This window comes from Centropristis striata, chromosome 2 (assembly GCF_030273125.1).
Source record: "Centropristis striata isolate RG_2023a ecotype Rhode Island chromosome 2, C.striata_1.0, whole genome shotgun sequence".
Taxonomy (NCBI): Eukaryota; Metazoa; Chordata; class Actinopteri; order Perciformes; family Serranidae; genus Centropristis; species Centropristis striata.
This window is the reverse complement of record NC_081518.1, coordinates 27,585,666-27,604,809: the sequence shown is the minus strand read 5'-3', so window position 1 is coordinate 27,604,809 and position 19,144 is coordinate 27,585,666. Positions and strand designations below refer to the sequence as shown.

The 19,144-nt window shown below is 37.9% G+C and overlaps 1 protein-coding gene across 1 annotated transcript in view; it reads left to right on the top strand.

Annotated features, from left to right (window-relative positions):
- Positions 1-133: 133 nt before the first annotated feature.
- LOC131989771 (heterogeneous nuclear ribonucleoprotein C-like) overlaps positions 134-19,144 on the top strand; it is a 58,156-nt gene continuing 39,145 nt past the window's right edge. The window contains exons 1-2 of the mRNA XM_059355103.1: positions 134-280; positions 9,169-9,244. Of these exons, the coding sequence (XP_059211086.1) occupies positions 259-280; positions 9,169-9,244 (98 nt within the window). The 5' untranslated portion in view covers positions 134-258. The remainder of the gene's footprint in view (positions 281-9,168; positions 9,245-19,144) is intronic.

Genomic DNA, 19,144 nt, shown 5'->3' with positions numbered 1-19,144 from the left:
TCTCCTGCTAATGGAACAGCCCGGTGCACCCCTACTCACCCCTGCCACAGGAAAACATTTGGTACATCCCATTGGTGCTTCTCTAGCTGGTTTGTCACTGACTCAGTAGTATCACAGCAGTTAGCCAAACGGCAGCCACAAAGCATACACGCACAGCAAGAGTGAGGACGTAAAAAAAAGAGAGTTGCAAGAGAGAAGCAAAGAAATCCTCGGCTAGCGTCTCATCTCTCAGATTCCTGCTTGTTTTGCATCCGTGATATGACCCTGTTCAGCCCAAGATGTGAGTATGCAGGGGTTTATCCCTGTGTGTGTGTGTGTGTGTGTGTGTGTGTGTGTGTGTGTGTGTGTGCGTGTGTTTGCATGTGTTAGTGGATGTTTGCATGCAGCACTGTTTCTGGAAGACAATATTTTCCACTGTGCCTCTTTTTTCCCCCCTTCCCTCTCATGTCTTGTGTTTCTGTCTTCCAGCCTCTCAGTTCTTAGAATCTGTCTGAATCCCAGGTTCTTTTTCACTTTTGCCTCAGAGCTGTTTTCCCTGGTTTTCTCCGTACCCACACATTGATCCAATCAGATAGTATTTTTTTCTCTGTGGGATGTTTGAGGTTATGATGCATTTAGAGGTGTTCTGACAACTTCAGCAAAACTGTGCAAGTACATATAATCAAATCCAACATTGGCAAGGTCAGGCTCTCTGAGCATAAAGGATTGTGCAACAGAAAGCTTAATTACGTCTGATGATGGACTAAACCGTGCTTTTTTTTCAGCTGTTGAATGAATGAATAGTGCATCTGTGTTGTGAACAATTCCTTATCTGAGCTGCTACATTTCCCCTCAACTTTCACACTATAGTTCAGAAACTCTGCTTACAAAGCTTCATGCCTTTTGGGGAAGTAAAGTCTTCAATAGAGCTCAACACTGGCTGAAAGTTAAAACTCACCTTGGCCTGTGTCTCTGTGGTTTTTCGTGATGTAGGATAATTTCTGTAACTCAGATCAGTTTGTTGGTGTAGTACAAGAACTTTCATTCACCTTCTTTTCTGCTGCTTTGGTATGTAGATCCATTTTCATTCTGGCTCACAACATGATATTCACATCCACCTTCCCTATCTTTTCTACATGCTTTGCTTTATTTACTTGTGGGTTATAATCCATGTTTAATGCTGACAGTGTGATTACTCTGCATTAAGCCCAGAGAGTGGAAACTATAGCGGCACGGTCGCTGCTTGGCTCCAAGTCTGACCTGAGGTCATTTGCAGTGCAAGAAGTGGAGATCGCAGAGCCTGTCAACAAGAGACATGCACGCTGCGCTTTTACATCCACATTTGACAAACGACCTTCTCTTCATATGTAGGGAGCCAGACTGTGGCCTGATTAATGCACTTTGAGGCAAGTGAGGGCAAAAAAAAAATAAAAATCAGTGTATTAAAGTGAATATAAAGCAAAGAATGACATATTTTCTAATCTATAAAATACACGTAGGATGCAAATAGAGCATCCAGATTATCTAATTAATTTAATAATTACCGCAAAATAAAAGTGGAACAGCCTTTGTCATATTTGAAGAATAGGATAAACTGAGCCGGAGGATTTTATTTTGTACTTTTTTTTTTCTTTACAGCTTTGTTCTGAGCAAAGATAATCAAAAAAATTGAGGTTTAACAATATAATTACCAATTAGATGGAAAGAAGTGGCAGATTGCACGATAACAAAAAAGAAAAGATCAGAAAAATATCTTACTGCAGCTTCACCAAGGTATGAAACAGTTTGTTAAATCTGCCAGAGCCAGTTAAAGTGGAATCAATCTTGCAGTCCCAGTTGCCGTAGTTGCCGTAAATGATTGTTGCAAAGGCATTCAGTCATAATTGCTTTGTTATTTTTGTCTTTTTTTTTCGGTGCACTGTTTGAGAAAAGAAAAGTGTGTAATTAGAAAACTTTTTTCTTTCTTAGATTGAGATAACACTTAAAATGTTTGTGTCAGTCATCATGTTCTGTTGTGAAATCAGTTTTCTGATTTAGAGATAACTGAAAAAAATATTTAAAAAAACCCATTTCAGGCTGTTGTTCCATTCATTACATGAAAAATGTAAGAATCAGGAAAATGATGATAGAAGACAGAAAATTGAGCAAAATTTTATCTGATCATTTTATCCCATCTCCCTCACAGCAGTGACTTCAAAGTGCACAGATTAATACAACTGCAGTAAACTGTATGTTCTTATATGACAGTATGTTAACTATTTTCATGGTGTGTTGCCATGTTTCATTAAAGGTACAAGGCAAATAATGGTGGCTTTATTTCTTGAAGGCAGAAATGAAATGCTGGGTAAATAGTGGTGGCAATCCCCAGAGGCCCCACGATACAATTTTATCCCGATACTTGAGTCACGATACAATATTATTGTGATTTTAAGCATCTTGTGAGATGGTGAGTATTGCGATACAACATATTACATTTTAACTGTTTAACTGCATTTTGTGTCCACAAAATTAAATTCAATCAAGAATTGTTTTGTCAAATAAGAGAAAATTTTCAGTCTATTCATCTCACTTCAGTCTTTTTATTTCTCCACAATGAGAGTCAAACCGACAGACTGACCAACAAAGTATTCAGTCAAACTGAACTGAACTGATAACAAACATGTATGGACGACAACAACTGCAGCATTTTATCAAACTTTCCTCAACTTTACACTTCACTGCTCTGAATTTTTTTTTGAATAAACATAAAAAAGACTAACTTTACAGTATTATTTCAACTTTTCCCAGACATGATATGCACATGATCCCTATAGATTCCTTAGATCTTCTAGTTTTCATATGATGCAGTATCTCCAGTATATTTCTTAAAGTGAGCCCGCTAAAAAATGGCAAAAATACTGATGGGCTGTCGGAACACTAAATATCGATACTTGGCGGCCATGAATCGATATATTGCCATGCAAAATATACTAATTTGCTAGCGGTTTTCCCCTACCGCTATGTTGTTAAGATGTTAGTGGTAGAATGTGTGTACACATGTTTTCACAGAAAATGTAACTGCTTGCCAAGAAAAGGTCTGTGAACATAAAATGCATGAATTCCCCTAAATTCATGTGTTTCAGCGTCTAGAAGCCTTTCCCATTTCTCAGTTTATGCATCCTTGACTCCTCTCCTCGTCCTAGTCCCAGAGTCTAGGCAACAGACATTTAACAAAATGAGATATCCTTGCATCTGAGCCGTGATTTTAAAGTAACATCATATAGAGGTGTGAATTCCCAGAGGCCCCACGATACGATTTTATCCCGATACTTGAGTCACGAAAATCGCAACAATATAGCCAAATAGCCTAATTTTATGTAGGCTATTTGGCTTACAGTTATTTCGACAACTACCTGACACAATATCCTGATATATTTAATGCCTATATATTCCTGAGATCTTTTAGTTTCATATGATATCAGTATATTCCTAAAAATGAGCTTGCTGCTGGCTCCTAAATATCGATACCAGCCATGAATCAATAAAATATTGCAATAGTCTGCTGTATAGATTTTTTCCCCCCCACCTCTAATATATATGATTTATAGCACAGCTGCATCATCTAAATGTTGTCACAACTCTCAGGACTGTTTGATTAATTAGCCTTTTATTACGAGTATGTTTTATAGTCCAAATCCAAAAGTCTCCATTGCTGTCTGTCCATATCAAGCAGTACATTTTATTTAAATCTGAATGTACAAACAAAAAAGTAACCACTGATAGCTTTACAAGATATTCATTTCAAAGGTGCCGAAAAGACTTTTACAAAAGCACACAGTGGTGTATCCTCATTTATATCTACTCTGGAAAGCCTCCTCGCATCTCAGGATGCATTTAAGGAAATTGGACGTCCTTTTAGACGGAGAGTTGAGATCAGATTCTGGGTCAGAAGCAGGCAGATGATAGACGAGGCACTGAATGGAGACGTTGGGAAAGCAGCATCACTTTCTTGATATTTTCTTCTTGAGTTTTGCGTACATTAATCGCCTAAAGTCTAATTATTATATGTAGTAATGTAAAAAAAATATCTCAACAAAATACTTACCTGTCTTTTTACTGTAGGTAGGGAGGTGAAAGTGATTTCAGACAGAGCTGATAGACAATTCAGGGACTCTTCAGCAGGGTGGACACTGTCTGACTGACTGTCTGTCTGACTGTTTGACTGACTGACTGACGGATGGGTCCAGTCTCCGGCCTACTCTAGGGATTCAGAATAATGCAGAACAAGAAAAGCTTTTTCGCGTTGTTACTGTGTTATTTTGTTTCCAGGTAGCATGTTATTAAGCCAGCTTTTACTTTGGCTCGGTGTGAAGCATCAGACTGGCACTCAGCCTGACGTCCGTTCATACAAAGCACAGAGAAAGACAGCAGAGCGGCACCGGCTGACGCCTTGTAATTCATTAGAGCTGGTCGTGTGTGACCTTCATTTGTCCTCTGCTGCCCTTTGCCCTTTTTCTCTTACAAAGTACTATTTGATTTCTGTATGATCTACCTGTACTGGAGTCTTGTTCCTGATCCAGCTGATCTGTAGTGAGAATATTGGCTCCCTATACAGCATTATTATGACATAATGATACAATCACCATACGAGTTATTTTGTGATAATGGTCAAACACCACTGGAATGGATTCAATTCTCCATATACTATACCAGCGCTGCCATTTTATATTTACATTAAAGTGTTATTTATGTATTTATTTAAAGTGGCTGTAGAATGAATTCACAGCATGTTGATTGTTTGCACGCAGCTCTCAGTGGCTGAGACGGCGACTTGCAGCTAACGGTCCTAATAACGGATACTATATTACTCAGCCTTTGTTAACTCGAATTATTAAAGAAAAATGTTTTTTCTGGCATGACATATATATATATATATATATATATATATATATATATATATATATGTAAACAATGTCATTACTGACGTCAGCATTATCATGAATCAAAACAGCAAACCAAAAATAGCATTTAAAGTGTAAAAGCTTTAATCAGTACATTTAACAATAATATACGTGTGTTTTTGTTTAGGTGTGTGTGCATGTGTGTGTGTATGAAGTCTGCACTGGAGAAGCTAATAGTAGCACATAGGATTTTGTTTACCAAATAACAGTCTGATTACCTCCTGAGGTTTTGCTCCCGTAGAGCGAGACAACTGTGCTCAGCAGCTTCCTCCCCTCTTCCTGTGTAATGACTTCTTCATGCAGTCAATCACACAGTCGTCATGATGCTCAGCAAACACATTATAAAACTCAGTTTTGTTTCCCACTGCCATACAGTCACTTCTGCACCAACCTGTGCAGACAAAGAACTGTCCAGAATGTTTTGAAATATCTGTTTCATTTTATTCTTCTCTTTGGAGGAAAATAGTTACAGTTGCATAAAATATAACACTGGTGAATGAAAAGCATGGCCTTTGCTGTCGTGGTTGGCAACAAGAGACGAAAAAAGTTTGCTGTAATAGTCCTATTTTTAATAACATGCAGCCCTGTCTCCTATAATGACATACAACAAAGCTGCTTTCTCAATTGCATTTGGAGGGCAAAGTTTTCTCTTGGATTCCAGTTTCAGTTGTAATGGTTGCGGTTAATATTGTGATTTAACCCTCTGAAGCCCATGATCTCAATTGAACATGTTTTCTTTGAAGGATCGCCAAAAATACACTGTTTATCGTAGAAAGAAACTGTAAAAACAGACATTTTGTTTGAACTTTCCAACAATCCAGGATTGAATGGATCATAGGTTACGAATGTTTCTGTTAGAAAAAGTGACCGAAAGAAGCTTAACGTTGAGATATTTTTGTCAAAATCACTAGTCTACATGCCTCTTTAAACGTTGTAAAAAATAAACCATTTGGAATAACTAGATCCTGTTAAAAACATTAAATTCTGCTCCTCATCGACACTGTGAAGACATGATTGATTCTGCTGAGACGAACAGTCACGTGACAAATATTCGCTGAAAATCTGTTTACACAGAGCTGAGAAGAGAGGACAGGAGAGGTTGCAAGTAGAGGGTTTTAAAATGCAAATACTTCAATATGTATAGTATGTGGAGACAGTTTTTCTTTCCAATATTCATGATGCTTGTAGGCACTTGGAAAAATGTTGTATATATAAATGTAAAATGTGAAAAAAAGAATTGATTAGACAAATTCAACTTAGTTTTTTTTTCATTTTTTTAGGTTTAAGTCATTATAATCATGATTTTCTACACGAAAGACATTTTGAGTTGTTGACACTTCTAGTCATGATTGTGCTGATTCCACAGAGCTACTGGACTTACATATTGTAGTGAAATACACAGTGAGTAAAATGTAAAAAGAGCAAAAAATGCCTTGAAACGACTTGTTGAGGTCCAGAGGGTTAAAAAAAAAGCTACTTTAAGTGCATATGACGTATATTAGTAACCACCTGTGGTAAATGTTGTGGAATAGTCACTGTTTGGTTAGGTTTAGTCATCAAAACTACTTGGTTAGGTTTCTAAAAGATCATGGTTTTGGTTAAAATGAGTATGTTTATGTACATAACTAAATGTTTACATTTGGTTTTGAGCAGTTCATCCATCCTGACCTCTTCCATGCACACAAATAGGCAGGCTATGATTGATTATTTTTGTGATACGTCAACAAAAAACGATATCCAGTGACAATGTCAATGCAGTAAAGACCAGGCTGTCATATGATGTCCCTTGTTGTCAAGGTCATTAATGCCTCTACTTGTTTGGGCATAACATTCAAAAACCATAATCATCATATTTTTCACATATCTTTTGAAATTCCAGAAAAACATTCTTAATAATGTTTTGTGGTGCTGCAAAGATGTCCCGGCCTGCAAAACATATTCTACAGATGAAAAAATCTGTTTGGTACAGAAAAAAATCACACCATGGGCATATTAAATATATTTGTGAATAATAATGCAAAAGGTATGATTCCCTTCAATATTGTGAAAAATATCACAATTGCAATATCAGTCAAAATGATTGCAATTTGATGTTTTTCTCCAAATCGTGCAGCCCAAATATTATATTTGTGCCTATTTTCCTCACAGTGCAAACACAGCCGCAGTGTTCTGGATGTGCATGCATGCAAGTCTCAGGCAGGTAATAGTTAATGTGTCAGCAGTGGGGGCCAGTCCCCCACCAGCAGAGTTGGCTGCAGAGAAGCCATCCAGCAGGTCACTGTTTGACTAAAACTGTCAGGAAATTATCTGTGCTGTGGGAGGTAAAGGCACATACACGTGTCTAAATTTCTTTTCACACATTCAAACCCATACTTAATTAATTGTAGCTTCCAGCCATTTGACAGTCACGCTGTGTGAGTGTATGCGCAGCTGGCCCAGTCACACTCCATTCACCACCCATCTGTCCATGTCAGACCGGCCTCCTCTCCTCTCCTCCTCCTCTTTCTGCTCCTGCACTTTTTTCTCTCTTTTACACTCACCTTTGGTAAATCACTGCTGAGCCTCGACCAACACGAGCAGCGAGCTGTTGGCATGTCCTGTAATCAAGATGGCTCATGGTTAACAGGCCCATTGGAACATGTCTGCAGAGGTGTTTGTAGAAGAGATGTACAAAGACAGAAAGAGATGAGGTTTGGCTTTTGAGACAAGTCGAAAGCTGCACCGGCTTTCTGATGCACGCTTGCAGACTGGAGACAAAAATGGAGGTGAACAGCTGGCTCAGAGTGGCAGAAGCAATCAACAGAGAGTGATGGATGATATATGTGTGTGAAAAACAGCAACTGTCAGTCTGAGCCCGCCCTAATCATGTCAAATGATGACAGCAACTACAAGTTCATTGTGCTGAAATAAAGACTAAACCAGGTTTAGGATAAACAAGATCAAATCGTGTAGAAGGTCTTCAGGTTAGTAAAAATGTTTGTCATTATAACTGATATTCTGCATGAAAGAAATGTTTGAGTTGTTCTCAATTCTTGCCATGATTGTGCTGATTTCAAAGAGCTGCAGGACTTATAAATTGTATATATTGCATTAAAATACAAGGCCACAGCGAGTAAAATGTAAAAAGAGCAAAAATACCCTGAAACGGCTTTTTGGGATTCAGAGGGTTAAACAGAGCTACTTTAAGTGCACATGAAGCATATTAGTAACCATCTGTGGTTGTTTTGTTGTCTCACTGTTTGGTTAGGTTTAGTCATCAAATTTACTTAACATAACTGTATCCCAAATCTGACACACTTGGGCTAAGATTCTGTCAAAATTTCACATTAACTATGAATATAAATGATCATGTTATGCTTCCAATTAATTAAATGGTGTGAAACTAAAGTCTAACTTCTTATCTCTCACACTGTATATCGTTTTAACCATGTACGTTAGCCTCGGTTTTACCAAAGTCGGCAAAAGGATGCTAACACCGGTGAATTAGCCGCGTGCTAACTGTATCGCACATCAAACACTTGCATCTCCTCGCTGTAAAACAATGAGGGCTGCTGATTTTTTCGGGAGGAATCGGATGTTTCTGGGTTAGCCGAATAAATAACACTGTTGTCAACCATCGTTCTCAACACACCCGGACTGTACTTCTGTCCTTCACAATAAAATACAGTACAGTGAAAATAAACATGTACTCTTAAGATCGTCGCCCAAGCATTCTTACTGCTTTCTCTCATCAGTTACTTTCGTATCATAATTATACATGTAAATCTCCATGTACATAAATTAAATTTCACATGTAGATTGTTAAATATGTATAAATCAATTATACATACACTGGTGTTGGCGATCTTATTTCGAAATCACAGTGAAAACATCGGAAAGTGCAGCATTGCAGATGTGTCTGATTTGGGATTGAGTCTCTATAGTTAGATTTACTAAAAGATCATGGTTTTGGATAAAATGATGTTTACGACTCAATGTTTACATTTGGTTTTGTTTTGGTCTATTCATCCACCCCACCCTCCTCCATGCACACACATCTGCAGACTTTGATTGATTAATGATGACAGCAACTAGAAGTTATTTTTGCTGAAATAAAGAGTAAGTTGGGTTTAGCATAAACAAGATCAGACCATGTAGCAGGACTTCAGGTTAGTTCATCGGCTGACTATTCTTCTCTGTGCTTTGTGCCCCTGCTGCTGCTCTCTACTGTATCATTACAAAGTTAATTGGTTGCTCTTCTTCCACGCAGACACGAGCATGAGTGGAGAGTTGAAGTCCAGCCGCTCCAGGGCAGCGAGTAAGAGGGCCAGCAACACCACTTATGGGTGAGTACGACCCCCCCCCCCCCACACACACACACACACACACAAACCCACACAAACACACTCCTGCCACCGCACACTCTGAGATAATCATGCACTCTATTATTTGCTGCAAACCTTTATCTGTAACTCAATAGCTGCACCTCAGTATTGCAATCAATGCAGCATTATTCCTTATTAGCTTTATACCAGCTGTGTATGTAAGCCGCAATCGATTTAAGCCAGTGGTGCTGTCTCCATCCGTCAATGTTTTAATCTCTCTGTTGATGTAGTGCACACATATGACTAGAGTTGATGACTGTTTATTGCTTGCCTTTCAATACAGCTACACTAACATTAACTGTGTGCTTAGATAGCTGGTGCAGGGAATGGAGGGCAGTGGGAGAGACAACAGTGTGTGGGCTCATTTAAATTCATTCATGCCTTCATTACTCTTACCTCCAACTCTCTCCTTGAACTGCATCTGACTGCAGCTCTGTAGGCTTGAGCTCTTCTAATGAGCATAAACCACTGAAAGTACTGAGCCGAGTTTGAACTCTTACCCCGCAGAGCACTCTAACAGTGCATTTTCTCCCACATGTCCTCTGGAAGGCCATATATCGTCCTTCATGCAGCAACAAGGGCGACATCATTAATACAAACATGCCATTATCCATTGCATTTTTGAAAAGTTCCACTTCCCTAAATGTAAAATAAATTAATAAATAATAAGGAATTTGCGGTGAATAGCTGCACCAATACAGGCACACAAGGCTTTTTGCTGACATTGGAGATAGAAAGAGTAGAGATGCATTAAAGCAACTGGGGTAAACATAATAAATAATATTGAAATACCTCTGCAGGACATCCACTCTAGGACGGCAGAATGCAAAATAGGTTAGGAATACAAATAAGAATAGGAAATGAATATTAACAGATGTAACAATACTGATGCCAACGTGTTTGTCCCGAGCCAAATCAGCAGATCTCATTATTATTCTGCATAACTGGGACTCCACATATGTTTCCAGCTCCTCTATAAATACAGATTTTTTTTTCCCCCATTCCTGGCAGCTCCCATTTCCTGTCTGTGCTGGTTTCCTCATAGCATGCAGGGGTATGTAAAGGTATAAATATTGCAGAGTGGGATTATATATTACGTCCCCAGCGTGTCCTTCAAAACTGTTAATCCAGCTCTCTGCCTGGGCTCCCTCTGCCTCAACCTTAAACCCCCAAACATTATTTGCCCATTCCACCATGTAGTTATTCAACAGTGCGCGGCCATGCATTAATGAGGTTAGTCATGCAACACACACATGCAATGACTAACCACGAATGGAACACACCTGAGGTAGCAGCCCTGATACAGCCTGAGATGACTTTAAGCTGCTCTCTGTGGCCGTTTCAGGTTTATGGACACATTCAAGGGACTAAACTGTCCAGCCTTTGCACACACTGAAAAGTGCGTGAATGAAAGTCTGCAGCTCTGTGAGGCTGAACTGAAGCACAGCAGTTCTTTGAGCTAAACGCTAACATCAGCTTGCAAACTAGGGATTGGAATAATTAATTGATGACCGATTAATCGTTGTTAAGAATTTGGTCAATCACATTGAAATTTTAATGGATCTGTGTATTTTTTAATCGTAATTGTATCTCTGACTGTGTATCAGTATCACTGAACTGAAACACACTGAGCGTTCAGTTCTGCGGCCGTACGTCAATAAGCCAATGAGCTGAGAATTAAGTTGGATAAAGTTACAGTTTGCAAACTGAAAGTTGCAATAACAATTATAAAACACACAGAAATATAGGAGTATTAATTTGAGCAAAACTAGCTTACTGTATCAAACCTTGCTAGCATGAATTACTGAGTTTACTTTTATCCAAAAGTTATTTAAACACAAAATATACTTAAATATGCAAGATAACTGTGAAAACTAACCTCATGCCTCTTCTGGGGCTAAAACATAAAACATTGAACTCCTTGATGTTATCTTTACAGTTTAATCTCACTTGATTTAGTTTTACTATAGACAGAAAGTCTTTTTTGTCCTTTCAAAATAGAAGTGTCGGTCATCAAAACAGGCTTTTGCATAGTACTGTCTATACATGTTTTATTTTGCCCATGTTTCCATGCAGAGATTAATCGATTTATTTTATCATTAACGTTATAGATATTTGAGTTAGCAGGTTTCTTCAAAATGCCCATCCCTAGCGCAAAAATGCTCATGTTTACAATGCTTACAAGCTGATTCTAAGCAGGTATAAATTGACCATGATCACCATCTAACATGCAAACGAGAAGGCACTGCTTAACAATAAATATGGTTTGTAATACAATTTTGATGATGGTGGTGGCACTAGATGAAAAGTTCATAGTGAACATGAATGTGTGTACAAAGTACAGTCCATCGAAACATTTCAGTAAAAAAAAACAACAACCCATAAATAACAACATCATGGAGGCACGAGAGAGAAAAAAAATCAGTTTGCAACATGCAAATGTTTAGTACAAGTAATGTTGCACAAAATATTTTATTACATTATTAAACTTATAGTTATCATCATACGAAATAGCACACTTTTTACTTTTAAATATCTGCTATACAGCATACCTTATATAAATATCTTCTCTATATTTTCTATATTATACGTCTGTTTTATACCCTTTCATATTATCCTTTGTATATCCTTTACATATATACATATATTTCTTATATATTTTTATTTTAATGTTCATATTACAACATACAACAATCTATTAAACATCCAACAATCTATTAAAGATTCAACAATCCATTTAACATTCAACAATCTATTTTTTAACAAAATCTGTGCAATGCAAAATACTCAGGAAAAAGCCTATGTGCAATATTAATAATAACATATGTATATTGTGTGTGTGTGTGTGTGTGTGTGTGTGTGTTTTAATGTGTTGTTTTTTGTTTTTATAGGCAAATTTGACGAAACATTCTTTGTTACTCCATCTATATCTTAAGCTGCTGTGGCAACTGAATTTCCCCACATCTTATCTTATCTTATCTTATCTTATCTTATCTTATCTTATCTTATCTTATCTTATCTTATCTTATCTTATCTTATCTTATCTTATCTTATCTAATTTGATCTTATCAAACAAGCACAGTTGCCAGAAACAGATGTTGGCATTGTACGTTCCTGCAAACCACAGATATGATGATATTAAACATATTTGACACTGTTTAGCATCTGTATGAGACTTTCAGCTAACTCCAGTGTGAAACTACCCAAGTCAGTATTAGAGGTTGTGGGGGAGTTTTCAGTTGCTTATATAAACTAGCAGGAGGATTCAGGAATGTATAGGTGGGTTAAACAGACTGCATTTTGTGTCTTGTCTTGTCCTGTGTTGAACTGAAAGTGGACCTTGTTGTTCTTTGTACTGTGCATCTCTACATCCGCACGTCTGCTTTTGCTTTTATCTTAATTATGAAGCCATGAGAGCGCACTGCTTAACAATAAATATGGTTTGTAATACGATTTTGAACTGATGGTGGCACTAGATGCAAAGTTAATGTAGTTACATTTTTGTTTAGTGGCAATCCATCCAATCTTTCCTTAAACATTTCGGTAAAAAACATAAATAACAACCTCATGGAGAGGAAAAGTCAGGGGATCACCACAGTCATTAGGGTTCATCCTCTGGGAATCATGCTCGTCTGTACAGAATGTCATTACAATCCATTAAATTGCTGCTGAGATATTTCAGTGGGTAAAAACATTCATGTGCTCATGATGTGAAACTGTAAACATTAAAAGTTGCTGAGTTGGTTATGCTTTAATTTTTATTGGAAGGCAGCATCTAAATGTGTTCATCACATTTTATTGATGATTGTTTTCAGCCTGGGGAATAAATCAATGAATGATAAGATCTACATGATCATTTCCCAGTAACAGAAACTACAATACAGATGAAGCAACAAATGTATATCATGGTGAGAAAGCCACCAAAAATGACTCTGTCCAGACTCCAATAATCGTGCTCCTGGCAGCAGCGTGCCCTGTCTCCTCCCTCCTCCCTCTGTTTCCAGCAGAGCCAACAAACCTGCTGCCTGTGGCCTAGATTACTTTGCGAACAAACTTTCTAACCCATGTCTAAGACGCTAAAGCAGTGTAATCTGCTCATTAAACGGATGCCAGCCTTTTATTATTGCTAGAAATGTAGATATTTAGCTACAAAATGTCCTATCCTATATCCAGTTTAACCCAACAAAAGCATCTTATTTTACATGTCTTTATGTAGTCCAAGTTATTTCTTGTCTCATGACTGCTGGCAGTTGCTTTCCTCCCACTGCCACTCTCACATGTCTCCCCACAGGCCATTTGCTCCAGAGCGACCCTGACAACATAAGGCCTTTGTCATCATTTATCGCGCATGTTTTTTTTGACTGTCACAGGTCCCCTCTAGCTGGATGAGTCCCAGCTGTGGAAGTGGGGATAGGGTAGGGAGAGTTTCACAACCCAGATGCTGCTGCGGCTGCAGCCGTGGCCTTTGTGTGCTTCAGTGCACCGCCACAAAAGCTCACTGTACTGTGTGACCTGCATGAGGAGGCTCAGGTGCCAGAGGAAGGGCCCCAGAGGTGTGTGTGTATGTGTGCGTGAGGGTGGGTTTTTTTGTCCTTTTTTTTTTTTTTTTTACATTTTACTCATTGTGGCCTTCTAGTTCACTGCACAACTCAAAAATGTATTTTCTGCAAAATAACAGTTATAAAAAAATTCGAATAATATGGAATTTCTATATATAATACCTTTCCAAATGCGTAAAAAGGTGGGAAAAAATTGTGTCTCCACATATTATACGTATTCAACTATTTACATTTTTACAGCCTCTCCTGTCCTCTCCTCTCTGTGTAAACAGCCTTCTGTTCTGTCGAATTACAGTGAATATTTTTCACGTGATCGTTCATCTCAGAATCGCAGAATCAATCGTGACTTCCCAGTAGCGATGAGGAGCGCAATAACTATACCTAATAGCTATTAATATAAATGCATGTAGTCACAATCTGTCTGAAATATCATAAACATGAAGAAACATTTCTTGGTTTAAATCAGTGTCCTGACTTATTGAACAATATAATCAAACAAACAATGTCAGAATGTCTTCTCTACTTTTGACATATTATGGCTAATATTCATTGTTGAATATCTCAGATTTTTTTTCAATTGGAATAAAATGGAATTAATATATACACAACACTTTTCCAGTTTACATTTTTACAACATCTTCTGTCCTCTCCTCTCAGTTCTGTGTAAAAAGATTTTCAGTGAATATTTGTCACTTGACCGTTTGTCTCAGCAGAATCAATTGTGACTTCCCAGTAGCATTGAGGAGCGCACAATTTAATGTTTTTAACAGGATCTAGTTATTAAAAAACGGCTTATTTTTGGCAATATTTTAAATGAATATAAATGGAGAATAAAGTGATTTAGACAGAAATATCACAATTTTAAGCTTAATTTTGGTTATTTCTTCTTACAGAAACTTTCATAACCTATGATGCATTCAAGAACTGCCGGAAAGTTCAAATTCTGACCATTATTCCACTTCTTACAGTTTCTTTCTATGATAAACGGTACATCTTTGTCGATCTTTTAATAAAAAACACATTTCAGAGCGGTTCAGAGGGACAAGAGGACGCTGTTCAGCTGTTTTATTGTCTCTCTATGCAGTTAAAGGTGTCGAAGAGAATGAGCACTTTCCTCTGCAATCCTCTGGACCCTTGGTTTGTGGCTGTGTGGACAGTGTTCTCTGGGTTTAGGTCATTACAGCGCTCATTTTATTATCTGCTTCCTTTTCCGTCTCAGTGAAGATGGAACTGGCCTGAACACCAAGTGGCAGAGCGCACCGAGCATCTGGTCTCTGGTATTTTCGTCCGCTTTCTCCACGCGCCTCACTCTTAATATTCTCTCATCTGTTTTAATTATCAGAGGGGTTGGTCATTGAGGAGTTTGAGTTAGGATAGAAATGGTGCAGCAGGGGCCCATCTGTCACACAGGCTCAAAGAGACTAACGGGTCCAGGAGAGGTGGAGGCATCAGGGTGTGAAGTCTGCAGTTGCCAGGAGCAGAGGGTGATGATGCCGCGCAACAACTTAAAGGCTAATCTGGTGGCAAATATTAAAAAGAGGGCAACAGGAAATGGGTCATGTAAGTGGGCTAGGGCCACTTTAAAGATAATTCTGGTTTGTTACAACTTGGATGTTCTTGTTGTGGTTTGTTTGAAGCATCGTGAGGGTCGCAAGTGTCCACTTTTACTTTGAAAGGGTAGTGCCTGCCGGTAAATCAGCAGATGTGTTGTACTTTTTAGAAATTATTACCTTGAGTTACCTTGTCTTAATGTACAGGTAACAGGTGAGTACAGGTGAGGTTACAGTGGCATTTCATGTGATTTCCACTGATTGTTATCATTTCTGAGTGATTTATAGTTGTTTAAAAAGGAAATATTTTCTCTTTTGCAGTCTATTAGAGCTTGTAATTGTTGGTGGTCAGGGTATGCTTTTTTATGGATCCACAGTATTACAAAAAAAAGCTTTTGTGATGCACCACTTGAAGAGTTAGACCATCAATCAACCGGGGAAGATATGGCTAGCTTGCTAAATGTTAATAAAATGCCTGTTTCTAGCTAAAATGATAATAAAGCACATCAGATTATTTTAGCACTCTATGTCTACACATTAGCTTTGCGTTAGCAAGCTAAGGAACTTAATACTGTATAGCTTTCTGAATTATCCACATTCAACTACTACACCAGTTACATCGTGTCAAATGCTTTATTTTAAGTAATATAACAGAAATGTAGTTAGCCTAAAACTGACACGGTCGCCCAAAAAGTCTGAATAAAATATTTTTTACCTCTTTCCATGAAATGATTGTGACAAGACAGATAAAGTGTATAACTTCTCAAAACTCTATTAAGATTTCCTTTATTAGTCCCACAACGGGGAGATTTTTAGAGTTACAGCAGCAAAGTGGATAGCAAAAAACAATAAATAGTAAACAGCAGTATAAACTAGAAATATAAACAAATAAACAAGTACGTAATATAATAAAGTATTGACTATTTACAATATAAACAAGTAGAAATATAAAAAGTATTAACAATTAAAACAAAAATAAAATAAGATAAAAACTTTAGGAACATTATATACAATGTAGACAGAGTCAGCAGTTGGATATATTAATCATTCTCTTCCAAACATATCACAATGAAAATGGACCAATAATTAACAGAGGATTGTGTCTGAAAACTAAACTATTCCAACTTTATTGTCGACCGTGTATATTAGACTTAGTGACTAAATGCACTGCAAACATAAATTTAGGTTAAATATACTGAGTTTCAGGAAACAGTCACAACCTCAACTATAAGTTTGATGAGTGCAATGTTATAACATGGCAAAAACTATAACAATAAAAACAGAGGTTGTAATAAACCTGAGTTCTCCTTTTAAGAGCTTTTACAGGCAGTATGGCAGTATTGGGAATTGATAAGTAAAGCAACAGCTGTGTGTTTTTCCTCCATCTCATTTGTTCCCATGCAACACTTGCCTTGTCACTCACTTTATCAGATTGTGTCTATCTGGCCCCTGAGGCTCGACTGGGCTGACATCTGTAAAACTGCCATAAGCGGCATAAAGGCAAAGGGCAAAAGGAGGCAATCTGCAGTTAAGAAAGCAATGTTGAAGTTCACCCGTTTTCATGAGCGACCTCTTTCTGCTGGACATATTTCGGAGGCATCGCTCCGACTGTCACCAAACAGCTGACTGCCAGCTGTTACGACACCCACCCACTGCTAAAATCTGCACGCACATCATCTCTAAAATATGACAGTTATAAACATTATTTAAAAAGGGCCACAGAGGGGTGGATTTTAACTCATAGTTATTATGTATTGTTAATGGGGAGAAATAGCATGTTGTTGCTTGTAAATACACATGAATTAGATGTAAAATAGAGGCAACAAAGTGCTTTTCCTGGTGTGGCTGTTGGGTTATGATGATGAACTGTGCACAGGAAGCTCCTGATCCAAGTGTGAGCTCACGACTGGGGCTGCATGACTCTGTGAAGGGCACGATAACCATCCTGCAGGCTACCACATTCATTTCCTTACAGGACATAAAAGTAGCTGCCTTGTGTTTACTGGCTGGGCTAGAAGTCATTGCAGCATGTGTTTGATACTTGATAGTTTTACTCAGAAAAAAATCAAGTAATAAAGGGGAAAACAAGCCGACATACAGATGGAAAATAAAATCATGACTTTGGTTTTGGTTGTTCATTTATTGCATATTGAAAAGCACTCCAGTTCACGGTGATGAATTTCTCTCCGTTTAGTTTCTCCTCACAAACAGCTCGAGCGTTCTGCTTGTGTCTGCAGCTCGGTGAAATGAAAATAAATGAAGTGCGGAGAGAGTTCTAGGCCTGTTTGTCGGTGTTTTTGTAGGGAGTAGCAATGTTGTTCTCGCTATGTCAGACACTTTGCAGCCAATCAGGTCAGTGACTGACGGTGGAACAAGTTTAACCCTGACTCCTTGTTTGGTAGCTTTTTATCCAGTCTCTCTGGCTGGTGGGTAAAGAGTGGGCTAGTGTCTCCTGTTTACTGTTCTTTAATCTTCTTTAATCAGCACAAACACTGGCAGACAACTGTCCCTCCTAAACAAGGGCAGGCAGGAACTAACTGACCTTAGGCCAAGGGAACATTAATGTCAACTTAAAGATTACACTTTAAAATATGTACAGAAAATCATAGTTTAAATGCCATAAATGATAAGGAAAAAGTAGTGAACTTAAATAATAACTAAGGTTACACAAGCATGAAATCTGTTGCTTGCTGCAAGTTTAAAACCCCGAGATAGCTCATCATGTATCACATAAAACTATATATATAACTATAATTGTATTAAGTTGTAACTTTCTGTTACTGAGTAAATTATTGGCAGTAAGAAAGTAGGAAGGATTTAAACCTATCTCTCAAACTGTCTCTATTTTTGTGTGTAAAACCAAAAGCCCTCGTCGACATGCTGTCCATCATTGTGTGTCCTTATCTCCATTTGTACAATTCATTACATCTCACCTGGTCTTTAAGTGAGGTCAGTTGGAAGAGCTTTAAACTCCTGCCTACAAGACGAGACACTTCCAATAAAAAACATGTTTTTTCTCAACTGGTCAATTTTGAGATTTTGGGCTCTTTTGCTTCCACAATATGTTTCCTTTTAGACTAAATGAAAGAAAACATAAAAAATACACAATTGTGCGTTTATTTTACCGCATCTTGTGTATTTGTGTCTGTAGATTTCTCTCCCATTCAATCAAAGTGAGCCTCATTTGCATAATTAAAAAATACAATTTTTCTATTTCCATTTGTTGACTTGTCCAAAAGCACATTCTTTTTAGTGTTGAATCCACACAGAAATTAATTACTATATTTGGAACGATAGTTACCTTTTTTTTTAAATGTATTTTTTTGGGCTTTTTCATGCCTTTAATGGACAGGATAGTTGAAGAGAGACAGGAAACAGGGGGCAGAGAGAGGGGAATGACATGCAGTAAAGGGCCGTCCGATGCGGGACTCGAACCGGGCCCAGCTGCAGCGAGGACTGTAGCCTCTACATGGGGCGCCTGCGTAACCCACTACGCTACCGACCACTCCAACGATAGTTACCTTTAAGTGGCCTGACAAAATATCTATTTGACATAGTCAGTGTTGCTGCCAGAAAGGCCAATACAAGGAAATGGCTTAAGATGGACACACTATCAATAGGAGAATGCTACAATATAATTTATGAAATTTTGTAACAGAAAGAATCACTTTCTCCCTGAAGCATCAAGTAAATAAATCTGAGGAAATATGGCAGAAATGGAAAGTGTATATTTCTCCAAAACGCCCTTCTTT